The 27,175-nt window shown below is 44.8% G+C and overlaps 1 protein-coding gene across 5 annotated transcripts in view; it reads right to left on the reverse strand.

Moving 5' to 3' along the window:
• Positions 1-3,354: 3,354 nt before the first annotated feature.
• Positions 3,355-27,175, reverse strand: part of LOC133339164 (lamprin 1.8-10-like) — a 29,763-nt gene continuing 5,942 nt past the window's right edge. For 2 of the 5 annotated variants that reach the window (XM_061547313.1, XM_061547310.1), the window contains exons 5-7: positions 6,156-6,200; positions 5,475-5,516; positions 3,355-4,769 (exon numbers count right to left, since the gene is read on the reverse strand). In XM_061547313.1, coding sequence (XP_061403297.1) covers positions 6,166-6,200 — 35 coding nt within the window. In that variant the 3' untranslated portion in view covers positions 3,355-4,769; positions 5,475-5,516; positions 6,156-6,165. Of the gene's footprint in view, positions 4,770-5,474; positions 5,517-6,155; positions 6,201-16,771; positions 17,050-17,753; positions 17,799-25,754; positions 27,065-27,175 lie in introns of those variants that run through there. The other 3 variants (XM_061547312.1, XM_061547309.1, XM_061547311.1) reach the window with 2 other exon arrangements.

Genomic DNA, 27,175 nt, shown 5'->3' on the forward strand with positions numbered 1-27,175 from the left:
AGCGGGGAGACGCTGCCTGCACACGCGGCGCATATACAGCACCAGAGGTCGCAACCAGGTACCCGATACCCGTACCCTACCCGATACCCGGCTACCCGTGCCCGGCCGGGTACGGGTACCCGTTTGCGACCCTGGTGCGGCCGGGTACGGGTAAGGAATCAAAACCCGTTTGCGACCTCTGTACAGTACTCTCATATATTTGCGTTTATACCCACGTTGCATATATTCACACAAGACAAAGACACGCAGTCGCATTTTCTGTATCTATAGATATCGATATGGGCGTGACGGTGGTGAGATATTAACTACCTCGCCTGGCGAACCCAGTTCGATTCTCGCTCACTGCCAACACCAGCGACGATTCAACACCAGCGACGATTATCTGAACCGATCTTGGGCCTTTCCTAGAAAAAAGACTCAGCCTCAAATGAGTTTCGATTTAAAGCTTTCGTGACTGCAGGGATTCATCTTCTTGGTTCTTTCGGTAAAGTCACGTAGACGCTGTCTTTCCGACAGACCTGTTCTTCACCTGAGAACGGCTGCTTGCGTTGTGGCAGGAAACGTCGTGAGAATTATTTTATTATGTTTTATTTTTATTATTTTATTATTTCCCTCAAATGAGTATCTGGTGCGATGGGTAAACTTCGCCAATGGGGAGACAAATGTAGCCAGGTGTGATATTGGCCACCCAAGCCTTCGTGTGCTGTGGCAGCCTTCAAAGTTGCTCGCTCTCACAGCACCCAACAGTCTGTTCAGGCTATAGGGGCAGTGGCGGAGCCAGTGGGGGAGGGGGGGTGGCACGTGCCCCCCCCAATGATCCGATCGAAATACCTAATTTCGATCGGATCATTGGGGTTTATTAGTAACTAGCCTTACTACCCGGCTTCGCCCGGGACTTGGATTCACCACGCCCGGCCGCCTTTGTCTCCCCAGTAGCGATGTTCACACACCACAGCAGTTACTCGTTTTGAGGCTGAGTCGACCAAGGGGAGGCCCAGGACCGGTTGACATAATCGTCACCGGTGGCCGTGAGCGGGAATCGAACTCGGGTCGCCGGGTTCGTAGCGCAGCGCGCTAACCGCTACACTACAATGCGTTACGCTTCCACATGCGCGGGTCACGTGACAGATTGACGTCACAGCTCACTTGCCGTGCAACAAATATATGCATTATTGAGCCCCCCCCTCCAACAAAAAGTGTATTGTTATAATTTTTGCATGGTGTATAGTCTGGAAAGTACCCACATAGCGATTTTCAAGTTTGTTGCATGTCGGGAAGTACGCTAAACATTTTGAACAGACACACATAATCACAACTTTACCTTTTATATATATGGAGATACATCGGCATTTCGCATACTTTCAGGCAATGCGCCATCGCCGCACACGCATCGAATAATTCCTATCATTGCTGGAGGGGTTGCCCCCCCTTCCTGAAAATCCTGGCTCCACCTCTGTATAGGGGGGGGGGGTCTTTGTTTTGTATGTGGGTGTAAACGTGTGCGTGCGTGTGTTTGCCTTCATAGGTGCTACTCGCTAACAGCACTTTCCCCAACGGTCTGTCAAGGCTATACGGGTTATCGTTGTCTTTGTGTGTGAAGTAGTAACAAATTAGCACGTTTTGGTCACGTGACAACCCTTACCAATTGGCTCTGTCGTTTGGTGGTGGATGAACAACACATTTACGCAATCTACCCCCCCCCCTCCCCACTAAAACTAACTTTCTTATTTAGCCTGAATGTTAAACCGCACAAGGCAGGGGTTTTTTGCAGTCCATCGGTGGCCAGTAGTAGCTGTCTTGCACTGCATCTTGCTGCAGTCACAGTGATTTTTGAAAGTAAATTCAGGGTAAAACTACTTCTTAGATACATTTGTGAATATGTATTCAGTGCTAGATCAGTGGGAGCGACTGGGAAATTTAGCAGTGGTGGTGTTTTGTGACGTGTGGGCTTATGTCTTTTGGCCACCGTGGCAGGACGCCACGGTGGCTAGGAGATGTTAACTACCTCGCCTGGTATACAGGAGGTCGTGACTTCGATCCCAACCCTGATGCCTTTACATTTGTAGTTTGCATGTTCTCACCGTAGTCGTGTTGATTTGCCGAAATTTGTAATGGCTACCTGCCGCCTTGGAGTGATTGAAGGACCTTAGCATTCAACTATGACATCATGTATACAAACTGTTGCTCCACCCCCACCTCCTTGCCATATGAAAGAATCATGATCCATGGGAAGATCGTAGGTATCCACTGCACGTTTCGTCATTTGGAAACAAATGACGAAATGTCTTGTCCCAATATGGTCACTATGGTCAAGTCATGCACGTCTTTCTGGCACACATCTCTAAGGTCATCATCAAGCCATTCTCTCTTAGGTCTTCCTCTCTTTATGGTTCATTCAATGTTTTCAAACACAGTTTTAATGTTCCCGTTGTCCATCCTACATTTGTGTCGAAATAGCGCCAGTTTCCTTTTCATTGATATCTGCATCATCAGGTCGTCTTCTATGTTCAACCTTTTTTTATATGTTGGTCACTCTTTGGGTTCAGTTTAGATGCGGTATCCTACCGTAGCAATACATTTCGAATGCCAATAGAATCAGAATTTTTATTTAAACTGGAGGAATCCGATCAGCAATGAAGCTCTTTTTCACAGGTGTCCAGGAGAGGCGGGTCAGCAAGTTACAGACTGCCAGCCTGAAACCTCAGAGCTGGTCTCCCAGAATCTTGCCGCAGTGGCGAGATGTTAACCACCTCGTCTGGTACACAGGAAGTATTGGGTTTGATCCCCACTTCGACGCCTGTATATTTCAAGTTTATATGTTCTCCCCGTGGTTGCGTGGATTTTTCTCCGGGTCCTCTGGGTTTTCCCTCCATATTTAGAAATATTCTTTTAGATTATTTGGCTGCGACTATAAATTTACACATGATGAAAAACCACTTCATTGATCTATCACTTTTGGCCAGTTCACTTTTGAAAAGGAGCTATATAGCTCAGTGGGCCTCACCTGGTAAAAAAAAGTTTAGTTTTATAGAATGTTTGTGAAGTTAATGTGCTGTGCGGCTATGCTGAAGCTGTGCGGATCTGTATCTGTAATGCAAGCCGTGACAACTTAACTGCACTTAAGGATCTGGGTGACCATGAGGCTGGCACGTTAATCTCTTTTATACGTGAATGAACTGGAAGATAAACTGGTGAGAAATGCACGCTTTATGACTACGTACGATTTCTGTACTTTGGTCGCTTTGCTTAACTATTGGCTCACGTGACAGTTGGACATGTGACAATGTACTGCACGCATGCGTTCGCACCCACACACACACAGTTGTTTGTTTACGTCGCAATAGCACGCATAAGGGCAGTGAGTACAGATTTTTATTTTAATCCGGAACAGAAAAAAGACGTTGCACAGAACATATCCACCCAAGTCGCGTCGGATCTATCCAGGACTTAACAACCTTTCACAAACTATCACACATACACCTGTCCTATCTCATCGGCCAAGTAATTCAATCGTGAAAACACTCGTAACATAACAGCATCCGTTATCTACAGTGCGATTGAGTTCCCGGCCAATGAAATTGAAATCGTGAGTGAACTCACCACGGGAGCTGTTAATGACACTTGGCGTTAGCAAACACACACATTTCGACCCACTACTATCAAACGTTTTTGGGGCCAAAGTCGACCAGACCTTTGACCCGCAACAATTTCGAATTCTTGGGGGAGAATTTTCAGGTATCCTCACTTTTCAACCGATTAAAACAAAACTCTGGAACTGACGAGAACTAAATAACGATAGGCATATACTCAGTGCGAGGAGAGGGGGGCACACATGGAGATCGGGGGAGGGGGATTTGGGAAGCCAGGGCTTACAGCTGAGTGTAACTGCTGCGCTAAGGTGACTCCGTGTTAAACGGTGGCGACATCGTGAATTAGGGCTAAGGTTTTTCCACCGTGATGGTATCGACTTGCCGTAAAATGACACCAGATATTGTTCGTGTATATATATCTATCTATGAACCAAACTCCCATCGGCGTTGCACCCACCGTTCCAATCTAGCTGAATTCTTGTTGGTTACTGTCGAACAGTCGATTCCTAAGTCCCATTATTATTAACATTTTCATATATTTTAGTTAACGTTAACAGCTTTAATCACAGAGTAATTTCAACCGCCCGTTTGATTCACTCCCCTTGATTGAAGAATCAGAATCTGTGCGTGCTCCCCTCGCCACCAGATTTAGATTTTTTTACGATTAATGCCATGGTTCGTTTTAAAATATATATTAAAATTTTGGCTATTCGTGGTATATTTCGTTTTTTCAGGTCGTGTTAATTCATCGTTGTTTGTGTTAATGCCGAGAAGTTCAGAAAAACGTTAAGGACAGACGCCGGCACACCCGCCTACTCATTTGCGTCGCGCACTCACTCTGACACACGCTCATATACTCACTCACGCACTCAAGGGCTTGATTTTCAGGAAGTTGGCTTGGGATTAGGGGAGTCAGGAACTTAATGAACGGCGAAAAGATACCATCGCGCCGATGACAAGAAGGTGTGTGAGAGTCAAGGACTTGAGTAGGATGGGTGGGTCAGTCGGTATGAATGGGCAGGTATGGGAGGGGAGTAGGTGGTGAACCTATGCCCCTTTGGTGGGTGGTGGTTGGCGACGGCTGTCCATAACATTGGTCAAGTCACTTCTTCACCGGAGTCTTGAGTCACTTCCGCAGGCACCACTTCTGGTTGAAGTGACTGCAGACAGGACACAGGGCTGGGCACGAATGAGCACGCATCACAGATCGTTAAGTTACACTTAGCAAACGTAGTCAGCCTTTCTGGGCCAGCATTATCAATCATCCATTTGTGAGTAAAGCCAACAAAAATATATGACCAAACCTGTGTCTCTAAGAACCCTTTAAGGACCCTCTACCACTGGAGCTATACACTTTTAAATCATCTAGATTGACAACTAATTTCTTTAGAACAGCTTTTGTGTTCAGTTCGTTGACCTTTCCCCGCACTTCCGATAATCGCGGTTGGCTACGTATGTTTCCAAAAAAGTTCAACATATACATAATACGTACCTCCTCCCCTCCTTCCACAACCCCGATCACTATCCTCTCACAATGTCTCACTGAAATCGACTCGGGTTTAGCACAGAGTTTGCTAATTCCTGCAGCGGGTAAACACTAAGTTGGCATTTCCTTTAAAAAACAACAAGTCCATCCCTGTGTTTGGGGGAATGGGTGGGGCCTAATGATGAAAGGTTGGGGCCTCCAGAGGGGCGGGGCTCGGGGAAAAAAAGTAACTCCGCATCAGAGGAGGAATGCGTCAACCACGAACTTCCCTGTTGATCTAAAAAAATGAAGGCATTTCGTCAAATATTTGCAGAAGACAGCACGAATTTAATGCTGCAGGCACAGGCACAGGCCAACTCGTGCCAAGTATAATGCAACGTGCCTAGTATAATAGTTACCTGGTGCGGCAAGGCAACGATCATCCAGCAATTCTCCTGTCACTGTACACGGACAGACAAACACACACACATGGCACATTTACACAACAACAATAACAGCCGCTGTCAAATCATCACCAAAGTGATAGTGATGTCACAATGGTGCTCTTGCCAGGCTAGGTGCACGTGGAGGCCATCGGGTGATGTGTGGAAAGCACTTGCTGCTAGCAGATCATGGTTACAAGCCGAGCTGTTATGCACTAACTGACTGAGATGATTTGCAGATGTGCTTCCCACTGTGTTAACTTCCCATATTTTATCCATCTGGTTGCTCTGCTCGTTGTTGTGAGCGTTGGCCCTCTGTTGTTGATGTTGTTGGGAGGGGATAATAACCTGCATGTGTTCTCTAATCCTCGTGTCACTCCACTCTGTCGAGAAATGTGAATCTCCACCCAGGATTGGTGGAGTCTTGAGACTTCCCAATGAAAGTCTCAAGACTTTCCCAATGAAAGTCACAATAATTTCATTGCGAAGGTTATACTCATTTCGGGATGTATTGGCAATTATTTTGTCAAGTCTAAGGATCTCTGGATATGTTCGTGGGGTTCTCTAAGTGTATGGATGTCTGGGTACGTGTATGGGTCTCGAAAAGTGTTATGGGTCTCTGCGTGAGTCTTTGGTGTCTTTGCGAGGTTCATTTACCGGTGACGACCTAGATGGCACCAACAAAAGGCGCCAAAGGGGCAGCTGCATACACAGCACACATCGCAGGCAAAGGTTAACGGAGATTCACGCGCGTGTTACAGTATAATATTGACCACAGCAGACTTTGTTGAGAGTAAATGACGCATCCAACAGAGTCAACCAGCACAGTCCTTAATACACGCACTAAACAACAATCCGTAGCTGAGCTGTATAAACGAAGGAATATTTTTGCGCCGGGAATTTGCCGGCGGGAAAGAGAAACCCTCACCGATTTTGCTGTTCACCACGTGAGGAGCCACCACACCAGCACCAATGCCTAGGGGGTAACCGAGTCCGCCGAGGGCTGCAAACAACACACACACAGGAGGGAGGGAGAGTTAAATGGTGGTTAAAAAATTAACCTCGCCCAGCACGTCCGAATTAGCATGGTTTGCAACGTAAGGTGTGATAGATGTTCCAACGTACACACACTCGCAGCGACTTTTGGCTGGCCATCGAAAAAAGACCGTCACCGCATCATCGCGTGGCCCTTTCAGATGCGCTTCTGCGGCCATCTGCAATGTTCTTCCGATATTAGGAAGGCACTGGAGCTGTAGAACGTTTACATCATCTAGATGGAAAACTAATTTCTTGCGAACTGCTTCTCGTGTTTAGTTGTCCTTCCTCCACACCTCCGATTAGCACAGTTGGCTAGGTACGATGCGAGGGAAGTTCAACATACATTCGTGTGTTGTGTTTTTACTTAAAACTTTCGTGACTGCAGGAATTCATGTTGAGAGTTAAAATCATGGTTGATGGCTAAAACAAGTATACTTAGTAGGGAAGATCAACAGTGGTTTGTCGTGTGGATCAACTCGCCCCTTGCCATAGGAGTGTGGAATTTCCAATGCTAATTTGACCACGACTCTTTTGGTATGAGGTTGAGAGTGTGGCATAAGGGGGGGGGGGGGGGTGGTATCTCTTACCTGCATGGTGCGTGTAGGCACCTCCAAGGACTGCTCCGTGATAGCCTAGACCACCATAGCCTAGACCACGATAGCCCAGACCTCCATAGCCCAGGCCTCCTGTAATAGCGAGAGGGAATAGAATGAAGAATGTGGGTTCAGGCTCTATCATGCGTTGCATATATGTATATAGAACAGGGTTATTCGTGAGACTGATGTGAGTGAGATGGGCCAACGACTTACCCACTATAAGTTGTCCACGGGTTAACGAAGAGACATCGGGAGATAGGGAGACACACAGTAAAAAAAGAAATTAAAATGCGTACACAAATTAGTTTTAAGTGCATATAAGAATGTGTGAGTGTTTGTGAGCATGTGTGAGTGGGTGCATGAAAATGTGAGTGAGTGTTAGGATGTGAGCGACTATGTACGCGTGAGAATATGAGTGTGCGTGTTGGCCTGTGGCCACATTTGAAGCATTAAGATTCTGCCGCCTGCTGAACTATGCTGTCTGCTGGCCTATGCTTTCATTTCTTTGAAGGGTTCCTCCTTTATATGGGTTGTTTGTGTGTTTTTAACATGTCGCCATTTTTTTGCAAGTTACAGATTTGTGTTTTTTTTTATTGGAGGTCACTTATTTGGGCTTTCTCATCATGCCCCGTCGCCCACTTGTCTATTTAGATTTTAGATCATGCAACACGATAATTAAAATCGCCTTAGAGCAATATAATATACGATATGACTCTGTCACTATGTTGAACATCTTTCGCACCCTTCATAGCCAACCGTGTTAATCGGAGGTTCGAGCCAGCATAACCGCACTAATTGGGCACTTCATTCATTCACATTTTTACAATGCACTGGCAACAGCACTGTTTAGACCGTTTCGCAATGTGATTCAGTGAGTGAGTGTAGTGGTGCTGAGTTGAGATGAACCTCACTCACCCACAGGGTGGCCCAGGAATCCCGTAGATAAAGTGCTCACTGTCTGCTTGCCAATGACAGCTGTGGCAAGGCATGAGACACGCACGCAACACAAATTTACACAGAGAAAAAAACAATCCCCTTCATAGCCTTCATAGCATGTTGGGGCAAGTCGTGTTAGAAGGCATAACGGCCAGCCGCCTTTGTCTACCCACTGGTGATGTTCATACACTGACCCATACACTTATTTTTAATGCTGAGTCAAAGAAAGGCCCAGGACAATTTTATATATTCGCCACCGTTATTCGTTGCGAGCGGGAATCGAACTCAAGTCACCGGTTTATTGCACAGTGCGCTAAACACTACACCACAATGCTCCCACAAAGATTCCCCCTATAGCCTTAACAAACTGATGGGGCAAGTGTCGTTCACGAGTTGCAATTATTTAGGCAATTAACGGCACACAAGCGGGTGGATGGCCAGCACCACAGATACAAAAATATAAAGACAGTCATAGACACGTGCACACGGACACACAAATAGATGCACAGACTTAATCTTTTTTTATTTTATCATATAAGACCGACTGAGCCATGTCGCTCTTTTTCAGAAGCGACCTGGTAACAAATTATAGCTGAACAAAGTGGCTGATGTGGAAATGTGGAGGGGAAAATTAGAGAACCTGGATAAAAATCCACGCCACCACACAGACTCGCAGAGACATCCATTGACACAAAGTCAGACGCAGAATCGCACTCGCAGAGATCCTCAGATAGACAAAGATGCACACACAGAGATTCTATCCAACTTACGTGACGCAGTGGCGAGGTGAAGGAGGGCCAGGACGACAAGAGCTTGCATAGCGGCGGCCATTTTGCTTTTAGGGTTTTCTGCTTTCGCTGTCGACGACAAGAGAGAAGGGCTTGAGTTGAGGCTGATGAAGCTTCACTTCGGAGTGACGAGCCTGGGGTTTGAGCCCCGGCTTTTAAAGGCAGCAACCAGGGGCTGGCTTGGATTTGTCCGAGCCAGGACAAGGCCTAGCCTCAATAGCTCCAGTGTAGCGCTGGCAATCGCCAAAAGCAACCACCCTGTCTATTTCCTGTCAAAATATTGGAGTCATTGAAGCATCTCTAAATATTTTTGGGTTTTTTTAAACTTGAGTTTCAGTACATTTCCACACGACACCGCTAAATGTCGCATTTGCCTCGATATTAAACTAAAACTAAACAAACAAATTACCAGGTAAGGTCCACTGCTAATATTGATATTTTTCAGAAGCAACCTGGCCATCACAAATGAAAGCACAACGAAGTGGCTGATGTCATTTTGTGGAAATGTATAGTAGGTAAATACTATAAATGTCGTGATGTTGATGCTAAATGTGGAGGACAAACAAGTAAACCCGTAAAAACTAAGTTTTTCACTATAAATCCTTTATATGCGTGGCGGCGAACTTAATATAAAGGATTTAAAAATATATTCGCCTGTGGAGGACGCGGGGATCGATCCCGCGACCTTTGGCATGGGAAGCGAGGGCGCTACCAACTGCGCTACTCCGCCACGGCCTGTGGATGGGTTACGCTCTGGGTTCTTACACTCTGACGTTCAGCCAAAGCCATGAATGCGTTCTATTTGAATATATGTAAAATAAATTTTTTTTTGCCTAAAAAGTGTAACATTTTGGGAATTTTTTTTCACGAACAATAATTGTCTGGCACAACGAGTCTGTGTGGAAAATGTCAGCTCGGTCCTAAGCAAGCAAGCAAGCACGCGAACTTAATATAAAGGATTTAAAAACAGAAGACCCGGAGAAAAAAATCCATGTGACCATGGTGGAGAATATGCAAACTTTAGATGAATTCTGACATACACACGGACACATAGAGCATGCATAGACATATATACATGCAAATATATATTCGCATAAGCTTTGAACATTAATAAAAACAAACCCCCCCCCCCGTATAGCCTTAACATACTGTTGGGGCAAGTGCTGTTAGCGAGCACTTTTCTCGGCCCGCACCGTACACGAGGGAGTTTGTGGCCAACACTCCCGACCGCCTGTGTCTCTCCAGTGGCAACGTTTTTTATAGTGCACCTCAATATTTAAAACGTACACATGGTCACACCAACGCATATATACAGTACTGTCATATATTCCCAAATGTGCACACCTAAAGTATGTTCACACAGCAAAGACACGCAGTTCTGTTTTCGCTGAATCCACAACATTTACAACACCAGTGAGTGCTGAAGTAGAAACTTAATGTTTCGTTTTGGTGACAACCCCGTTTACTTATTGTGTCGGCTGGTGGAGGGTTAACGACATTTATATTCATGGGATTTAACCCGCAAAACATACTTTATTATTTGACCTGAATGTTAAACCGAACAAAGCTGGGGTTTTTGTTTCAGTCCATCGGTGCCCAGTAGTATTCGTCTTGTCCTGCATCTTGCTGCCGTTGCGTTCTCGGTGTGTAATTTGCAAGCTCGGGCGCGTGCTCCATCGCGTGACGAAAAACAGCGACTCGGGGATTGGCTCCTGAGCTACACGTGCACGTGTACAGGCCACGCCCAGGCACCACGCGCGGATTCGTGTTCAGAGGTTTGACTTCCCCGAACAGTCCAAAGTTAAATCATTGATATTCATGTTTATGTCGCCAAATCATAATTATTCGATAAAAAAATCAATGCTGATTGTTTATTTAATTGAGTAATGATAATGGATATTCTTTTCGGCATTAATAGTCGGCTTTTACCCTTTCTGGCAATAATGCAAGGGAGGCATTCCGATATTAAAAACCAAATGGATACATTTTGCAGGGCATAAAGGATAATGAATATATGTAAATTAAACTGTGATGTAAAAGTCGATTCTGATAATTTTAGTGTGCAGCTTGTGCAATTTCAGCTAGCGGGGTCTCGACTATGAAGGGTGCAAAATTATTTGAACACTAGATCTTGACTTAAAGCTTTCGTCACTGCAGGAATTCATATTCTAGGGTTTTCTGTAAAGTCACCTATCTACGTGACTTTACCCAAAGACCCAAGAATATAATTTGAACACTGTACTGTACTTCCACAAAGCACCCCTTTGCTCTATTCGGTCTATGGGAGGATTGAGCAGCGGGATGTTGCGTGGCGTTTGGGCTGATGTGGTGACTCTTGGCAACTGTTGCAGGGACGAGATGTGAACTTTCGGTGTTTATTTTTGTGGAATTGGCCGGGCCGCGTTTTTTGGCCCCCAAAGTGTATCAAAACAAAATGGCGGTCGAGATCCAACCCAATGGCCGCCTTTGTTGAATTACGTTCACGAGCTTGAATAACTTCGCTGTTTTGGGGCGAATTAAGGACATATACAGTCATCAGAAGGTGATTAATACGTTATGGATGGTAAACAAAAAATAAGGCCATTCGGGTAGTTTGTTCAATTGAATGTTTATTACATTTTCAGAGTTTATGGTTAAAACAATAGCTAATGTGGAACCTCGGATTTGGCATTGAGATTGATGCGTTGATTGGTAGAGAACGTTTTATTTGTTGCTTCAGACAGAAAAATATGTATTTTATGCATTTATTTTAATTACAGTATTATATGCCCCAATAGATGCGTTAAATGAGATATTACAAGTAAATGTTACATTTATGAATGACGATAGTGGTTTTTGAAGAGTAAATCGACGCTAAACCAATATACAACGTCTGAGATATACGTGTCAATATGTATTTAGTGCTGGATCAATGGGAGCGACTCAAGGATTGAACAGTGGTAGTATTTGTGGCGTGTGGGCTTATTTCTCTTGGTCACTGTTCCAGAACGCGACGGTGGCTATCAGATACTAGCTTGTTTGCCCGTCCAAGAACGGGTGTATTGCAGTAAATCTGATATGTTCAATAGAAACATTGTTCAGCTGATTATTCATAAGGGGTAGGGGGGGCAAGTGTGAAGTGACGTCACGCGTGGGACATATTGGTAACTAGCTTTACTACCCGGCTTCGCCCGAGACTTAGATTTTTGTCTTGGATTAATACACGGCCTACGCCGAGGGTGGGGGAGGATGACGTCAGCAGGTACACTGTGTAACGCTTCCGCATTGCGGGTGACATCACAGATGTGACGTCAAGTTTGTTGCTTATCGGGAAGTACGCTAAACATTTTGAACAGACACACATATTCACTTATTTCCCTTATATATAGATTAACCACCTCGCCTGGTATACAGAATGTCGTAGCTTCGATACCGTATTTGGATTTGCGTCTTCTCCTCGTGGTCGTGTAGATTTTTTTCTCTGGGTCCTGCGACTTTTTTCCTCTACATTTAGAATCAACATAACGGGTTTAGAGTATTTGGCTGCTGCTATTAATTTCCACATAAGCCACTTCATTAGTCAATCATTTGTTTCTACATGTCTCTCCCCGTGTTCACGCGCATTTTTCTTCTTGTCCTCTGGTTATTCCCTCCACATTCATAATTGGCATGCGTTTAGAATATTTGGCTTCTAAACATTTTCACGTGATAGGAGACTTCGTTGAGCTAGTATTTGTGGGCAGGTCGCTTCTGAAAAGGAGCTACATAGCCCAGTGGAGTGCTTTGCGTTTTAAAATATTTATTTATTCGTTTTGAGTCACGATGAGCTTAGATATTACTTGGTCTTCATGGGTCTTTGTGGATTTCTGTGGGTTTCTATGGTTCTATATGAGTCTCTGGATCTCTGTGGTCCTCTATGGATCACTAGGTCCCAATAAGTCTGTAGAAACATGCTTTTGAAGAATTTGGCTGCTATAAATGTCCACGTGATAAGCTATTTCCTTGAGCTCTCATGTGATAGCCAGGTCACTCAGTGGGTCTTACCTAGTGCTATAATCTTCTTTTTTAGTTTTACATACAAAGGTGACCCAGGAGAGCACTTGCGAATAAGGTGTTGCCATCACATGATCCTCTCATGTCATTTCATCGTGAGGCTGTCCAGTCACATCAAGCAGCCACGTGACGCTGGTTTCAAGAGTACAGACGTTTCTTGCATAACGAGCGTTATTTTTAATGAGAATTCGCTCTAACGAGTCATTTTAATTTATCCCACATTTTTTCGCAAAACTAGCAAAATTATCGCATTATGAGGGGAGATAAATCAAATGCCTCCTGTGGCGGCAGGGGATAAGCCGTGGCCTGCAGCTGTTTGTTTTTTTGCACCACTCTTTCAGATGCGCTATTGCGGCCATATGCAATGCTCTTCCATCCGATATTAGGAAGCCGTTGGAGCTACGCACTTTCAAATCATCTATGTTGAAAAGTTATTTATTTATAAGTGCTTTCAGTGTTTAGGTTGTTGTCTGTACCCAGCAACTCCGAATATCACGGTTGGCTATGTACGATGAGAATTCAGTTCAAGATACATACACACGTACATATGAGCCCAGCCCAGGTGTCACTCGTCGGTACTAGAAAAGGTGTCATTACCTTAAGGGTTTAATGGTTTAACCATTTGAAATGATTGGGGTTCACAATTGATTCGCGTGTTTTGGACATGTAAATTAATCTGTCTTTCTAAAGTTTTACCACCTTCTCTGGTATGTCAACACTGGTGCGTGGACTTACCGCTTGGAGACAGTGATTCACAGGTGAAATTTAACCTTCGTCGTTGTGATGAAACGAAGGACCGTGCACTCTCTCTGTGAATTTCTATGGGGAGGGAGTTCTCTGACACTGAAATAATTTTTACTCGTTCTTTGCACCAACTACTGACGCCTGACTTGAGTCTGCAGCTGAAGATCTGAAGCAGGAATATGAGTGCTGAATATCGAACCAGCCACATTTGCAAATGTGATTCGTAACTTTGATCATTACCTGTATCGATAGTTCAATGCTAATGTGCCATTTCATTGAGGGACTTATGCTGCTGTGTTGTCCTGGTGTGGTCTGGGATTGGTTTGTTGTTGTTTTTCCTGCCTTGCCCAATCTTGATAAATCGGACTTATATTTTGAAGTGAACAAAAAATGCCTTTGTACTTAGTGAATTGCTTACAAGTGTCTCTGTTTTGCACTTCGATTGTGTTTTTGTATTGTTTGTTGTCACTTGCTGACACGCCCATCCTTGGCATCTGTGAAAAAAGCATCATATCTCATTGCATTCCTCCAGTCTAAATACAAATATAATAAAGATCTGGCCAGAATGTATATATGTTTAACTTCTTTCGTACCGTATGTAGCCAACCATCCTAATTTAAGGACCACAAACTAAACACTATTGCAGTTCTAAAGAAATTAGTTTTCCATCTAGAAGATTCAAAAGTGTATAGCTCCAGTGAATTTCTAATATCGGAAGGAAGCGCCTTCCAGATGGCCGTGGAAGTGCTTCAGAATGCACGCAATTCAATGACCTTCTTTGTTCAATGGCTACCCTAAAACCACTGCGAGGATGACCAGAATCTGCATGACGGTTTATGCTCCTTGACAAGCTCAGCAAGGTATTGTGGTTCATTTGTGGCAGGTATTTTGAGTTAATGTGACCTTATATTATAGTCACGTGGAAACCGGAAGCCAATGCTGCTTGGTGAGCACGATACGTGCGAAAGAGTTTTGTACATGTGTAGTAAGTATTCAGGAGGCTTTGACGATGGAGTCGGAGGCACACTTATTTATTAACACCAACTTGTGCACAGTAACGGGTACACATAGTACTTAAAGGGGTATCGTCCCCTTCACTCGTCTAACAGGGAGACACAACATCTAACTCCGCTAACCTACGCCCGAGTCCTCCACTACGGAGCTAGGGGAGGCTACCTATCCCAGCCCTGGTCAAGCTGGGATCCCGGCACCCTGAGTCTCCAGACCGGCACTTATAAGAACGTCAGTCTGGGCTCTCGGGGCCACGCCACCGGCTTGCCCTGGTCGGCCCTGACAAGGACAGCGAGCCAGGGGAGCTCCGTGGCCTATTCTAGCTGGTCTTCAGTCTTCGCTGGTTTAAGCTAATACCCGACCTCGAGCCCTCCGGCTCACCACCTTTTATAGCACTCGGCCCCCGGGAGGGCCCCGTGGGGGATGCAGGTGCGGACGTCGGTGTGAGCACCTCCTCTGTGTACGGCCCTAACCACGCCCCTTGTGTTTGTTAGCCATCCGTGCCCATACACAATTACACCTCTACACATGCTGCAGCATGGCATTTTTTTTTGCCAGAGGTCTCGTAGAGTCGGGAGTTGCAAAAATAGAGCCTTACCGATACTATGCCACAGTGCCTTGTTTTTTTTTACAACCACACAGCCATCTTCACATTGTGTGGTATAGAAGGATGGGTCTGGGCAGCAGCAGAGAACACAGGCAACTTGTCCTTTATGCCACACCTAGGGCCACGAGGAGGGATTTATCAATTGTTGGAGTGCGGAGAGACCACTTCAAGAGCTGGGTGAGTGGTGTCGACTCTACGGAGTGCCAAGAACGAGGACATCAATAGCTGCAAGGGCCTCATTATCAAATTTCATGTGTAGGAAAACATCAAGAATTTTGAGTTCTGCATCCACCATCCCCAAGGGAGCCACCTGCTCTACCTACCGCTGAAGTGTTGGATACACCACACCAAGTGAGACAGCAGTGCTCTCCTTACTACTGGAAGGTGGACACGCCACACAGAGGGAGCCACAATTGCTCTACCTACTACTAGACTTGAGATACTACAAAGAAGGCAGTAAAGCTCTGCATATTGCGATAGGCTGACTAATAAAAACTGGGACACTCAGGACCGTGGGTCCCTGTAAGCGAGAGCGATGGTGGGTGGTTATGGGGGATTGAGTCATTCGGTTGCATTGCATGTACATACGGGTTTTCCTCCATTAAGTTCCATACAGAGCATACAAGTCAGACAATACTTGTGGGAGTCTGTCTATAATTGTGCATTAAAGTAGCACCTATAACAGTGTGGCAAAACGACAAACCCGCTTGGTGTGTTATGTCCCTCCTCAAGAAATCACACTCCACATGAACCCTGAAACTATTCAAATTGTGATATTGTCCATCCTACCTATGTGTACAAATAGTGGCAGTTTCCTTCTCCTCTGCCTGCATCATCAGGTCATCTTCTATATGCAACCTTTTTCTTCTACGTTGGTCACTCTTTGGCTCCAGTTTAGATGCAGTATCCTTCTGTAGCAATATATTTCGAATGTCAATAGAATCTAAATGTTTAAGATTGGATGAATGCTATCAGCTATGAAGCTCTTTTTCACAGATGTCCAGTAGGGGCGGGTAAGCATGTTTATCGACTGCCAACCAGGATCTCCCCGCAGTAGTGAGATGTTAACTACCTTACCTGATATACAGGAGGCTGTGGGTTCGATCCTGACCCTGACTACTGTATAATTGAAATTAGCATTTTTTCCCCATGGTTACATAGATTTTTCTCCAGGTTCTGTTTTTTTCCCTTCATATGATTATTGTGAAGTTAATGTGCTGTGCAGCTATGCTGAATCTGTGCAGGCTGTGCGTGTAATGCAAGCCGTGACAGCTTAACTGCGCTTAATACTCTCGGTGACCAGGTGTCAGGCAGGTTAATCTCTTTAATACGTAAATAGAATGGAAGGTAATCTGGAGAGAAATGTACGCTTTATGACCGTGTACATTTCCCTACTTTGGTTGATTTGGTTAACTATTGGGTCATGTGAGAGTTGGACGTGTGACAATGTACTGCACACACGCGTTTACACACACACACACGGTCGTTTGTTTACGTCGCAATAACACGCATAAGTGTAGTGAGAACAGATTTTTATTTGAATCCGGAACACAAGAAGGACATTGCACAGATGATAAGAATTTGTGTAAGAGTCAAGGGCTTGGTTAGGATGGGTGGGTCAATGGGTATGAATGGGCAGGTATGGGAAGGGAGTAGATGGTGAACCTATGCCCCTTTTTATGGGTGGTGGGTCGCGGCGGCTGTCCATAACGTTCGTCAATTCACTTCTTCACCGGAGTCTCGAGTCGCTTCCGCAGGCACCACTTCTATTTTAAGTGACTGCAGACGGGGATGCAGGGCTGGGCACGGACGCACACACATCACAGATCATTAAGATGCACTCAACAAATGTAGTCGGCCTTCACAGCCAGCGTTATAAATTATCCATTTGTGGGTTAGGCCCAAACTATGATCGGAACAAACCTGTGTCTCTAAGAATCCATTAAGTGATATGTGACGTCACAATGGTGCTTTTGCCAGGCTAGGTGTACGTTGAGGGCATCAGGTGATGTGTGGGAGGCACTTGCTGTTGGCACATCATGGATACAAACCGAGCTGCTATGCACTGACTGACTGAGGTGACTTGCAGATGTGCTTCTTACTGTGTTAATTTACCACGTTTTATCATCCATCTGGTTGTTCCGTTCATTGTTGTGAGCGTTGGCCATCTATTTTTGTTGTTGGGGGGAACAATAACCTTCATGTGTTCTGTAATCCACGTGTCCCTACACTGTATCTAAAAGTGTGCATCTCCACAGTTTTAACCGCTGTGCCACCAATCCACCCAGGAGCTTCAAAACTCTGTTTGGGAAGGTTATACTCGGTTCGGGAGGTTTTGGCTATTATTTTTGTCAAGTTTGAAGATCTCTGTATACGTTTGTGGGTTTCTGTAAGTGTATGGATATCTGGAAACAGTTATGGGTCTCTGGATATTATGGGTTTTTTGGGTAGGGCAATGGGTCTCTGTCTTAGTGTACGGGTCTCTGCGTGAGCCTTCACTTACCGGTGACGACCTAGATGGCACCAACAAAAGGCGCCAACGGGGCAGCTACATACACAGCACACATCACAGTACAAAGGTTAACGGAGATTCACGCGCGTGTTACAATATAATATTGACCACAGCGGACTTTGTTGAGAGGAAATTACGCCTCCAACAGAGTCAACCAGCGCAGTCCTCAAAACACGCACTAAACAACACTCCGTAGCTGAGCTGTATAAACGAAGGAACATTTTTGCGCCGGGAATTTGCCGGCGGGAAAGAGAAACCCTCACCGATTTTGCTGTTCACGACGTGAGGAGCCACCACACCGGCACCAATGCCTAGGGGGTAGCCGAGTCCACCGAGGGCTGCAAACAACACACACACAGGAGGGAGGGAGAGTTAAATGGTGGTTAAAAATTTTACCTCGCCCAGCACGTTCGAATTAGCATGGTTTGCAACGTACGGTGTGATAGATGTTCCAACATACATACACACGCTCGCAGCGGCTTTTGGCTGGCCATCGAAAAAAGACCGTCACCGCATCATTGTGTGGCTCTCTCAGATGCGCTTCTGCGGCCATCTGCAACGCTCTTCCGATATTAGGAAGCCACTGGAGCTGTGGTACTTTTACATCATCTGGATTTAAAACTGATTTCTTGCGAACTGCTTCTCATATTTCGTTGTCCTTCCTCAAATTCTTTGTTCTTTCGGTAAAGTCACATAGATATAAAAAAAAAGAAAAAATGTAAGTAAATTTAATTAAAATTGCGAGGTTTCGATCACAACACAAGCGATCGGCTAAAACAAGTACACTTAGTAGGGAAGATCAACAGTGGTTTGTCGTGTGGATCAACTTGCCCCTTGCCATAGGAGTGTGGAATTTCCAATGCTAATTTGACCATGACTTGTTTTCTATGGGTGGTCGAGTGTGTGGCATAGCGTATGGATCTCTTACCAGCATGGTGCGTGTAGGCACCTCCAAGGGCCGCTCCGTGATAGCCTAGACCACCATAGCCCAGACCACCATAGCCCAGACCTCCATAGCCCAGACCTCCATAGCCCAGGCCTCCATAGCCCAGGCCTCCATAGCCCAGGCCTCCTATAATAGCGAGAGGGTATTGAATGGAGAATGTGGGTTCAGCCTCTATCATGTCTTGCATATAGATGTATATAGAACAGGATTATTCGTGAGACTGATGTAAGATGGGCCAACGACTTGCCCACTATAAGTTGTCCACGGGTTAACGATGAGACATCGGGAGGTAGGGAGACACATTGTAAAAAACCACGTTCAAATGCGTACACAAATGAGAGTTTATGTGCATGTAAGAATGTGTGAGTGTTTGTGAGCATGTGTGAGTGGGTGCATGAAAATGTGAGTGAGTGTTAGGATGTGAGCGACTATGTACGCGTGACAATATGAGTGTGCGTGTTGGCCTGTGGCCACATTTGAAACATTAAGATGCTGCCGCCTGCTGAACTATGCTGCCTTGCTGGCCTATGCGTTCATTTATTTGAAGAGTTCCTCCTTTATATGGGTTGTTTGTGTGTTTTTAACATGTCGCCATTTTTTTGCAAGTTACAGATTAGTTTTTTTTTAATTGGAGGTCACTTATTTGGGCTTTTTTATCATGCCCCGTCGCCCACGTGTCTATTTAGATTTTAGACCATGCAACACGTTAACTAAATCGCCTTAGAGCAATGTAATATATGATATGACTGTCACTATGTTGAACATATTTCGCACCCTACATAGCCAACCGTGTTAATCGAAGGTTAGAGCCATCATAACCGCACTAATTGGGCACTCCATTCATTCACATTTTTCCAATGCACTGGCAACAGCACTGTTAAGACCGTTTAGCATTGTGATTCAGTGAGTGAGTGTAGTGGCGCTGAGTTGTAATGAACCTCACTCACCCACAGGGTGGCCCAGGAATCCCGTAGATAAAGTGCTCACAGTCTGCTTTCCAACGACAGCTGTGGCAAGGCAGAGACACGCACGCAACACAAATCGACACAGAGACAAAAACAATCCCCTTCATAGCCTGCATAGCATGTTAGGGCAAGTGCTGTTAGAAGGCATAACGGCCAGCCGCCTTTGTCTCCCCACTGGTGATGTTTATACACTGACCCCTACAATTATTTTTAATGCTCAGTGAAAGAAAGGCCCAGGACCAGATCAAATATTCTCCACCGTTATTAGTTGTGCGCGGGAATCGAACTCAGGTCACCGGTTTATAGCACAGTGCGCTAAACACTACACCACAATGCTTCCACAAGGATTCCCCCTATAGCCTTAACAAACTGTTGGGGCAAGTGTCGTTCACGGGTAGCAATTATTTAGGCAGGTAACGGCACACAAGCGGGTGAATGACCAGCACCACAGAAATCAAAAAGATGAAGACAGCCATAGAGGCGTGCACACGGACACACAAATAGATGCACATACTTAATATTTTTTTATTTTACCAGGTAAGGTCGACTGAGATATGTAGCTTTTTTTCAGAAGTGACCTGGTCATGAATGATAGCTTAACAAAGTGGCTGATGTGGAAATGTATAACAGCAGCCAAACACTCTAAACACATGTTTCTGAATGTGGAGGGGAAAATTAGAGAACTTGGATAAAAATCCTCACCACCACACAGACTCGCACAGAGACATCCATAGACACTCATAGTCAGACGCAGTCTCGCACTCACAGAGATCCACAGATAGACACACAAAATACAGACTCACACTCACACAGAGATTCCATCCAACTTACGCGTCGCAGTGGCGAGGTGAAAGAGGGCGAGGACGAGGAGAGCTTGAATAGCGGCGGCCATTTTGCTTTCGGGGTTTTCTGCTTTCGCTGTCGACGACAAGAAAGAAGGGCTTGAGTTGAGGCTGATGAAGCTTCACTTCGGAGTGACGAGCCTGGAGTTTGAGCCCCAGCTTTTAAAGGCAGCAACCAGGGGATGGCTTGGCTTTGACCCAGCCAAGACAAGACCTAGCCTCAATAGCTCCAGTGTAGCGCTGGCAAACGACAAAAGCAAACAACCGCGTCTATTTCCTGTCAAAATACGGGAGGCATTGAAGCCTCTCCAAATATTTATGGGGTTTTGGGTTTTTTTTACTTCAGTTTCAGTACATTTCCACTCGATACCACTAAATGTTTCATTTGCCTCGATATTAACCTCAAACTAAATTATTATTTTTTACCAGGTAAGGTCCACTGATAATATGGCTCTTTTTCAGAAGCAACCTGGCCATCACAAATGATAGTACAACGAAGTGGCTGATGAAGCGGTCTACAGGGTACGGTGGTGGAGGCGAAGGCTGAGACGACGGATAATGAGAAAGGATGAACGATGCTGTGGACGACGCAAGTATGGGATTGAGGTGACGCAAATCGGGGAGCGGTATTCATAAAGTGATGAAGTCTTGGCGAAACGATGCAAAAGGGGGAGATGTGAATCGAGGTATTATTGTTTTAGGAAATCATCCAAATTGAATGAGACCAGCAGGGGACGTGGACAAGAATGTGTGTATGAATGATTTGGAGCTTTCGTGACTGCAGGAACTGTGACTTTACTGAAAAAACCAAAGCGTGTGTATGTATGTTGAACTTCTTCTGCACCGTACGTTTGAAAACGTGCTAATTAGAGGTGCGAGGGAAGGACAATCAACTAAACACGAAAAGCAGTTCTCTATAAATTGGTTATCAATCGAGATTTAAGAGCGCACAGCTCCCAGTGCTTTCCTAGTATCGGAAGTGTTCCAGACGGCTGCAGAAGCAAGCATGCCTCTGTTGCCGGCTGCTGTTATTTCGTATCTTTTTCACCCTTTTATATAGTAATCTATTTCATTTCATTGATCTTAATATTAGTTTTGCACTAGTTTTTAGGGGGGGTGGGTTTGCTTTTAACCATTCAACTCACAACCTGACTTGGCCTTCTGTAACCGCCACCACGCACAACCTGTTTTTCCTGGCCACCGTTCATCACGCATAAACACACATTCTGTGTATATGTACACATACTTTTATAAGCTTATATTTACTTTCACATTTTAAAAAAGTTTATTTTTTATTTTTTTCAGGTAAGACGCACTGAGCGAGGTAGCACTTTTTCAGAAGTGACGTGCCCACAAATGATTGGCTAATGAAGTGGCTTAACACGTGTAAAACTGTAGCAGCAGCCACTCGAAACGCATGTTTCTTAATGCGGAGGGAAAAACTAGAGAACCTGGATAAAAAAAATCCACGACCACGGGGAGAACATGCAAACTCCAAATATACAGGCATTAGGGTCGAGATCGAGCCCACGATTTCCTGTGTACAAGGCGAGGTAGTTAACAGCTAGCCACATACATACACCGATTCAGATGAATTCTGACACACACGCACATAGAGCATACACAGACATATACATGCAAATATATATTCGCATGAGCTTTGTACATTAATTAGACAAAGCTCCCCCGTATAGCCTTAACAGATTGTTGGGGCAAGTGCTGTTAGCGAGCACTTGTCGGCCCACATCGCACACGAGGGAGTTTGTGGCCAACACTTCCGACCGCCTTTGTCTCCACCAGTGGCAACGTTTTTATAGTGCACATCACTAATTAAAACATACACATGAACACACCAACGCATATATACAGTACGGTCATATTTCCAAATGCACACACGTAAAGTATATTCACACGACAAAGACACGCAGTCCTATTTTCTCTGAATCCACAACATTTACAACACCAGCGAGTGCCGAAGTAACTTAATACGTTTCGTTTGCGTGACAAACCCGTTAACGTATTCTGTCGGCTGGTGGTGGGTTAACGAGACATTCATATTTCTTCTTGGTTCTTTTTGGTAAAGTCGCGTGGAAGGAAAATAATAAAATAAAATAAATTCTCACGACGTTTCGGCCACAACGCAAGCAGCCGTCTATAGGTGGAGAACAGGTCTGTCGAGAAGGCAGAATCTGAATGAGACATTCATATTCAAGGGATCTAACCCCCAAAACAGACTTTATTATTTGGACTGAATGTTAAACCGAACAAAGCTGGGGATTTTGTTTCAGTCCATCGGTGCCCAGTAGTATTTGTCTTGCCCTGCATCTTGCTGCCGTTGCGTTCTCGGTGTGTAATTGACAGGGTCGGTCGCGTGCTCCGTCACGTGACGCAAAACGGCGACTCGGGGATTGGCTCCTGAGCCGCACGTGCACGTGTATAGGCCACGCCCAGACAGGCACCTGCACGGATTCATGCTCTAGCGGTTTGGCTGCAGAGACCCATACAAAATTACTGGACATCATTGACACTCATTAATATTGTCAAATTAGAATATCTCAATAAAAAGCAATGCTGACTGTTGATTTTATTGAGTAGTGACATCTGTTGGGTCGTTCTTGTGTTCCGGCATTAATCAGATTTCACCCTTTCCCCCTGTGATGCAAGGGAGGCTTGGAAGGCATAATGAATGATGAATATATGCGCTCATAGTCGATTCTGGGCATTTGAATGTGCAGCTCTGGCGATTTTTGGCAGCGGCGGTCTCAAAATGGTTGACTATGTACACTGCAAAATAATTTCAACATACTGTCCATCCACGAAGCACCTTTTTGCTCGATTCAGTCTATGGGAGGATTGAGCAGCGTGATGTTGCGTGGTGTTTGGGCCGATGTGGTGTCTCTTGGCAACTTGCAGGGACGAGATCTGAACTTTCGGTGTTTATTTTTGTGTAATTGGCCGGACCTCGTTTTTTGGCCCCCAAAGTGTATCAAAACAAAATGGCGTCCGAGATCCCCCTCAATGGCCGCCTTTGTTGAATTACGTTCACAAGCATCAATAACTTCGTTGTTGTTGGTCAATCGGAGGTGTATGCAGGCGTATACAGTAATCGGAAGGTGATTAATAACGTTATGGTTTGTGAACAAACAAAAAAACAGGCCATTATTCGGGTTAAATTATTTTTATTTCATGTATTTTCAGTTTTCATTTTTAAACTGCACAGAATGGCCGCCCTGTATCCTCGGACTTGGAATTCAGATTAATGCGTTGATGGGTACAGAATACTTTCATTGTTGATTCAGATAATGAAAAGGGTAGTTTATGTATTCGTTATCAGAACACTATTATTTGTCTAACACTATTATTTGTCTCATTTCCTTGAGCTGTGATCTGTGATAGCCAGGTTGCTCAGTCGGTCTTACTTGATAATGTAAAAATGGTTAATGTTTTAGATACAAAAGTGACTCAGCAGAGTACTTTTGAACGCCTTATTATTTATATATTTGTGTATGTAAAAAACGCCGCGCTCTCTAAACTGTGGAATCGGCTCGCACAAAAACAGGCGCCACGTGTCTCATGCGCCATTGACGTACTTCTCGACCGTTAATCGAACCGTTGAATAAAACCGTTATTTTCAAAACACTTAAAATAAGTTTATTTCTTCCCCACGCCGACATCTTTCCATTGTGTGGTTTAGCATGATGGCTTTGGGCAGCAAGGAACACAGGAAAACGCGATGTAAAACATTTTTTAAAAACTGATTTTGTATTTGGTTTCTTGTTCTTCCCAGCATCCTGCGATTTGTATGGTTGGCTACCTACCGTCTGAAAGAAGTTCAACATACACAGGTACATAGGGCAGTGTCTCATCGTCACAATCTATTGGTCCGAATGGTGGGGGCATCTATGAACGTAGCAAAAAAAATAATCGACCACACAACCGTGGAAGTAACCGGGATCCTTTGTCTTTGACGACAGCTATGGACCCACACTGAACCGCGCTTGGAAGCAAGCACGGGAGACGCTCGGCGTACACGTCGTTCCATGAATAGAAAATGTCAAAGAATCGCCAAACTGCGACCGTGGTGAAGCACCAAACCGTCAAACCCATAGCCGAAGAGTTGCACCTTCTACTCCACACCCTGGCGGTATCGCTGCAATCCGTACAGCAGCTACTGCTGCCATGGAATAATTGAAAAACCTTGACATTCAACTAAGACATCATCTGTACAAACTGTTGCTTCCAATCTCCCCCACGCCTCCCATGATGTACGAAAAAGATATTGACTTAAAGCTTTCGTGACTTCAGAAATTCATATTATTTGCATCTTTCGGTAAAGTCACGTAGATAAATTAAATTAATAAAAATAAAACTACGTTTCCATCGCAACACAAGTGGTCGTCATCAGGCGGAGAGAAATCAAATTCCTCTTTCTGGTTCCTTCAATTTTGTCTAACATAATTTACATTTTTTCTTTTGTCCATCCTCATGTGTGTCCGTATAGTGCAAGTTTCCTTCTCATTACTGCCTGCATCATCAATTCGTCTTCTTTTATGCGCGATCCTTTTCTTACTCCGACATTGGTTACTCTATGGCTCCAGTTTAGACGCAGTATCCTGTAGCAATATATTGCAAATGCCAATAGAATCAGAATCTTTATTTAGACTAGAGGAATGGATCAGCTATGAAGCTCTTTTTCACATAAGTCCAATAAGGGCAGATCAGCATATTACCTAAAGTTAGAGACTACAGGCGTGAAGCCTCAGTGCTGGTCTCCCAGCATATCGCCATAATGGCAGTATGTTAACTACCTTGCCTGGTATACAGGGGGATGTGGGTTCGATCCCGACTCTTAACGACTGTATATTTGAAGTTTGCATGTTCTGCCCGTGCTTGCGTGGATTTTTCTCTGATTCCTCTGGTTTTTCCCTTTCATAGAATTCTTGTGAAGCTAATGTGCTGTGTGGCTATGCTGAATCTGTCGAAGCTGTATCTGTAATTCAAGCCGTAACAATTTAACTGCACTGAAGATTCTGGGTGACCAGGTGTCTGGCAGGTTAATCTCTTTTATATGTGAATGGACTAGAAGGTAAACGGTTTACTACTGTGTACGATTTCCATATTTTGCTTGCTTTGGTTAACGATTAGGTCATGTGAGAGTTGGTGTGTAACAATGTACTCCACGCACCCGTTTGCATGCACATACACGGTAGTTGGTTTATGACGCAATGGCACGCGTAAGGGCATTGAGTACAGATTTTTATTTTAATCCGGAACACAATAAGGACGTTTCACAGAACATACCCACCCAAGTCGCGTCGGATCAATCCAGAACTTAACAACCTTCATCATACTATCCAACAGACACCTGTCCCATCTCATCGGCCGAGTAATTCAATCGTTAAGCCACTCGTAACTTTACATCCGTTATCCACAGTGCAACTGACTTCCTGGCCAATGAAATCATAATCGTGAATGACAAAACCACGACAGCTGTTAATGACACTTGGCGTGAGCAGACACACATAATCCGGTATCGAAAATTTTCGACCGACCACGTTCAAACGTTTTGGGGCCAAAGTCAACCAGATCTTTGACCCACAATGATCTCGAATTCTTGGAGGAGGATTTGGAGGTGTCCTCACTTCACGACCGGTTAAAACAAAACTCTGGAGCTGACAAGTGCTAAGTAACGATAGGTGTATACTCAGTGCAGTGGGAGGGGGGCACACACAGAGATGGGGAGGGGCGTTTGTAACCCAGATATCATTCGTGTATTTATATTAATCTGTGAATCAAACTCCCATTGGCGTTGCACCCACCATCCCAATCCAGCTGATTTATTTTTGGTTTCTGTCCAGTCGAACAGTCGATTCCTAAGTCCCATTATGATTAAAATGTTAATATATTTTCTTTAACAGATTTCATCACAGACTAATTTCAGCCACCAAATTGATTTACTCCCCCAAATTTCAGAATCGGAATCCGTGTGCGTGCTTCCATCGCCACCAGATATATTTGTTTTACGATTAATGTCAGGGTTCGTTTTAAAAAAAGAATATATATATTTTTTGCTATTCGTGGTAGATTTTGTTTTCCAGGTCGTGTTCATTCATCGTCATTTGTGTTAATGCCGAGAAGTTCAGAAAAACATTATGGACAGACGCCGGCAAACCCGCCCACCCACTTGCATCACGACACTCACTCTGTCACACGATGACACACTCATGCACTCAAGGGTCCGAATGGCGTAATTTGCAGGAAATTGGCATAGGAGTAGGGGGTGAGGAACTTAATGAACGGCGAAAAGATAGTATTGCACCGATGATGAGAATTTGTGTAAGAGTCAAGGGCTTGGGTAGGATGGGTGGGTCAGTCGGTATGAATGGGCAGGTATGGGAGGGGAGTAGGTGGTGAACCTATGCTCCCTTTGGTGGGTGGTGGTTGGCGGAGGCTGTCCATAACCTTCCTCAAGTCACTTCTTCACCGGAGTCTTGAGTCACTTCTGCAGGCACCACTTCTGTTTGAAGTGACTGCAGATGGGACTCAGGGCTGGGCACAGACGCGCACGCATCACAGATCATTAAATTGCACTCAGCAAACGTAGTCTGCCTTCATAGCCAGTATTATAAATCATCAATCTGTGGGTTAGGCCCACACAAA

The sequence above is a fragment of the Lethenteron reissneri genome, unplaced genomic scaffold (genome assembly GCF_015708825.2).
Source record: "Lethenteron reissneri isolate LAM-NWPU_2019-01 unplaced genomic scaffold, ASM1570882v1 scaffold_1640, whole genome shotgun sequence".
Classification (NCBI taxonomy): Eukaryota; Metazoa; Chordata; class Hyperoartia; order Petromyzontiformes; family Petromyzontidae; genus Lethenteron; species Lethenteron reissneri.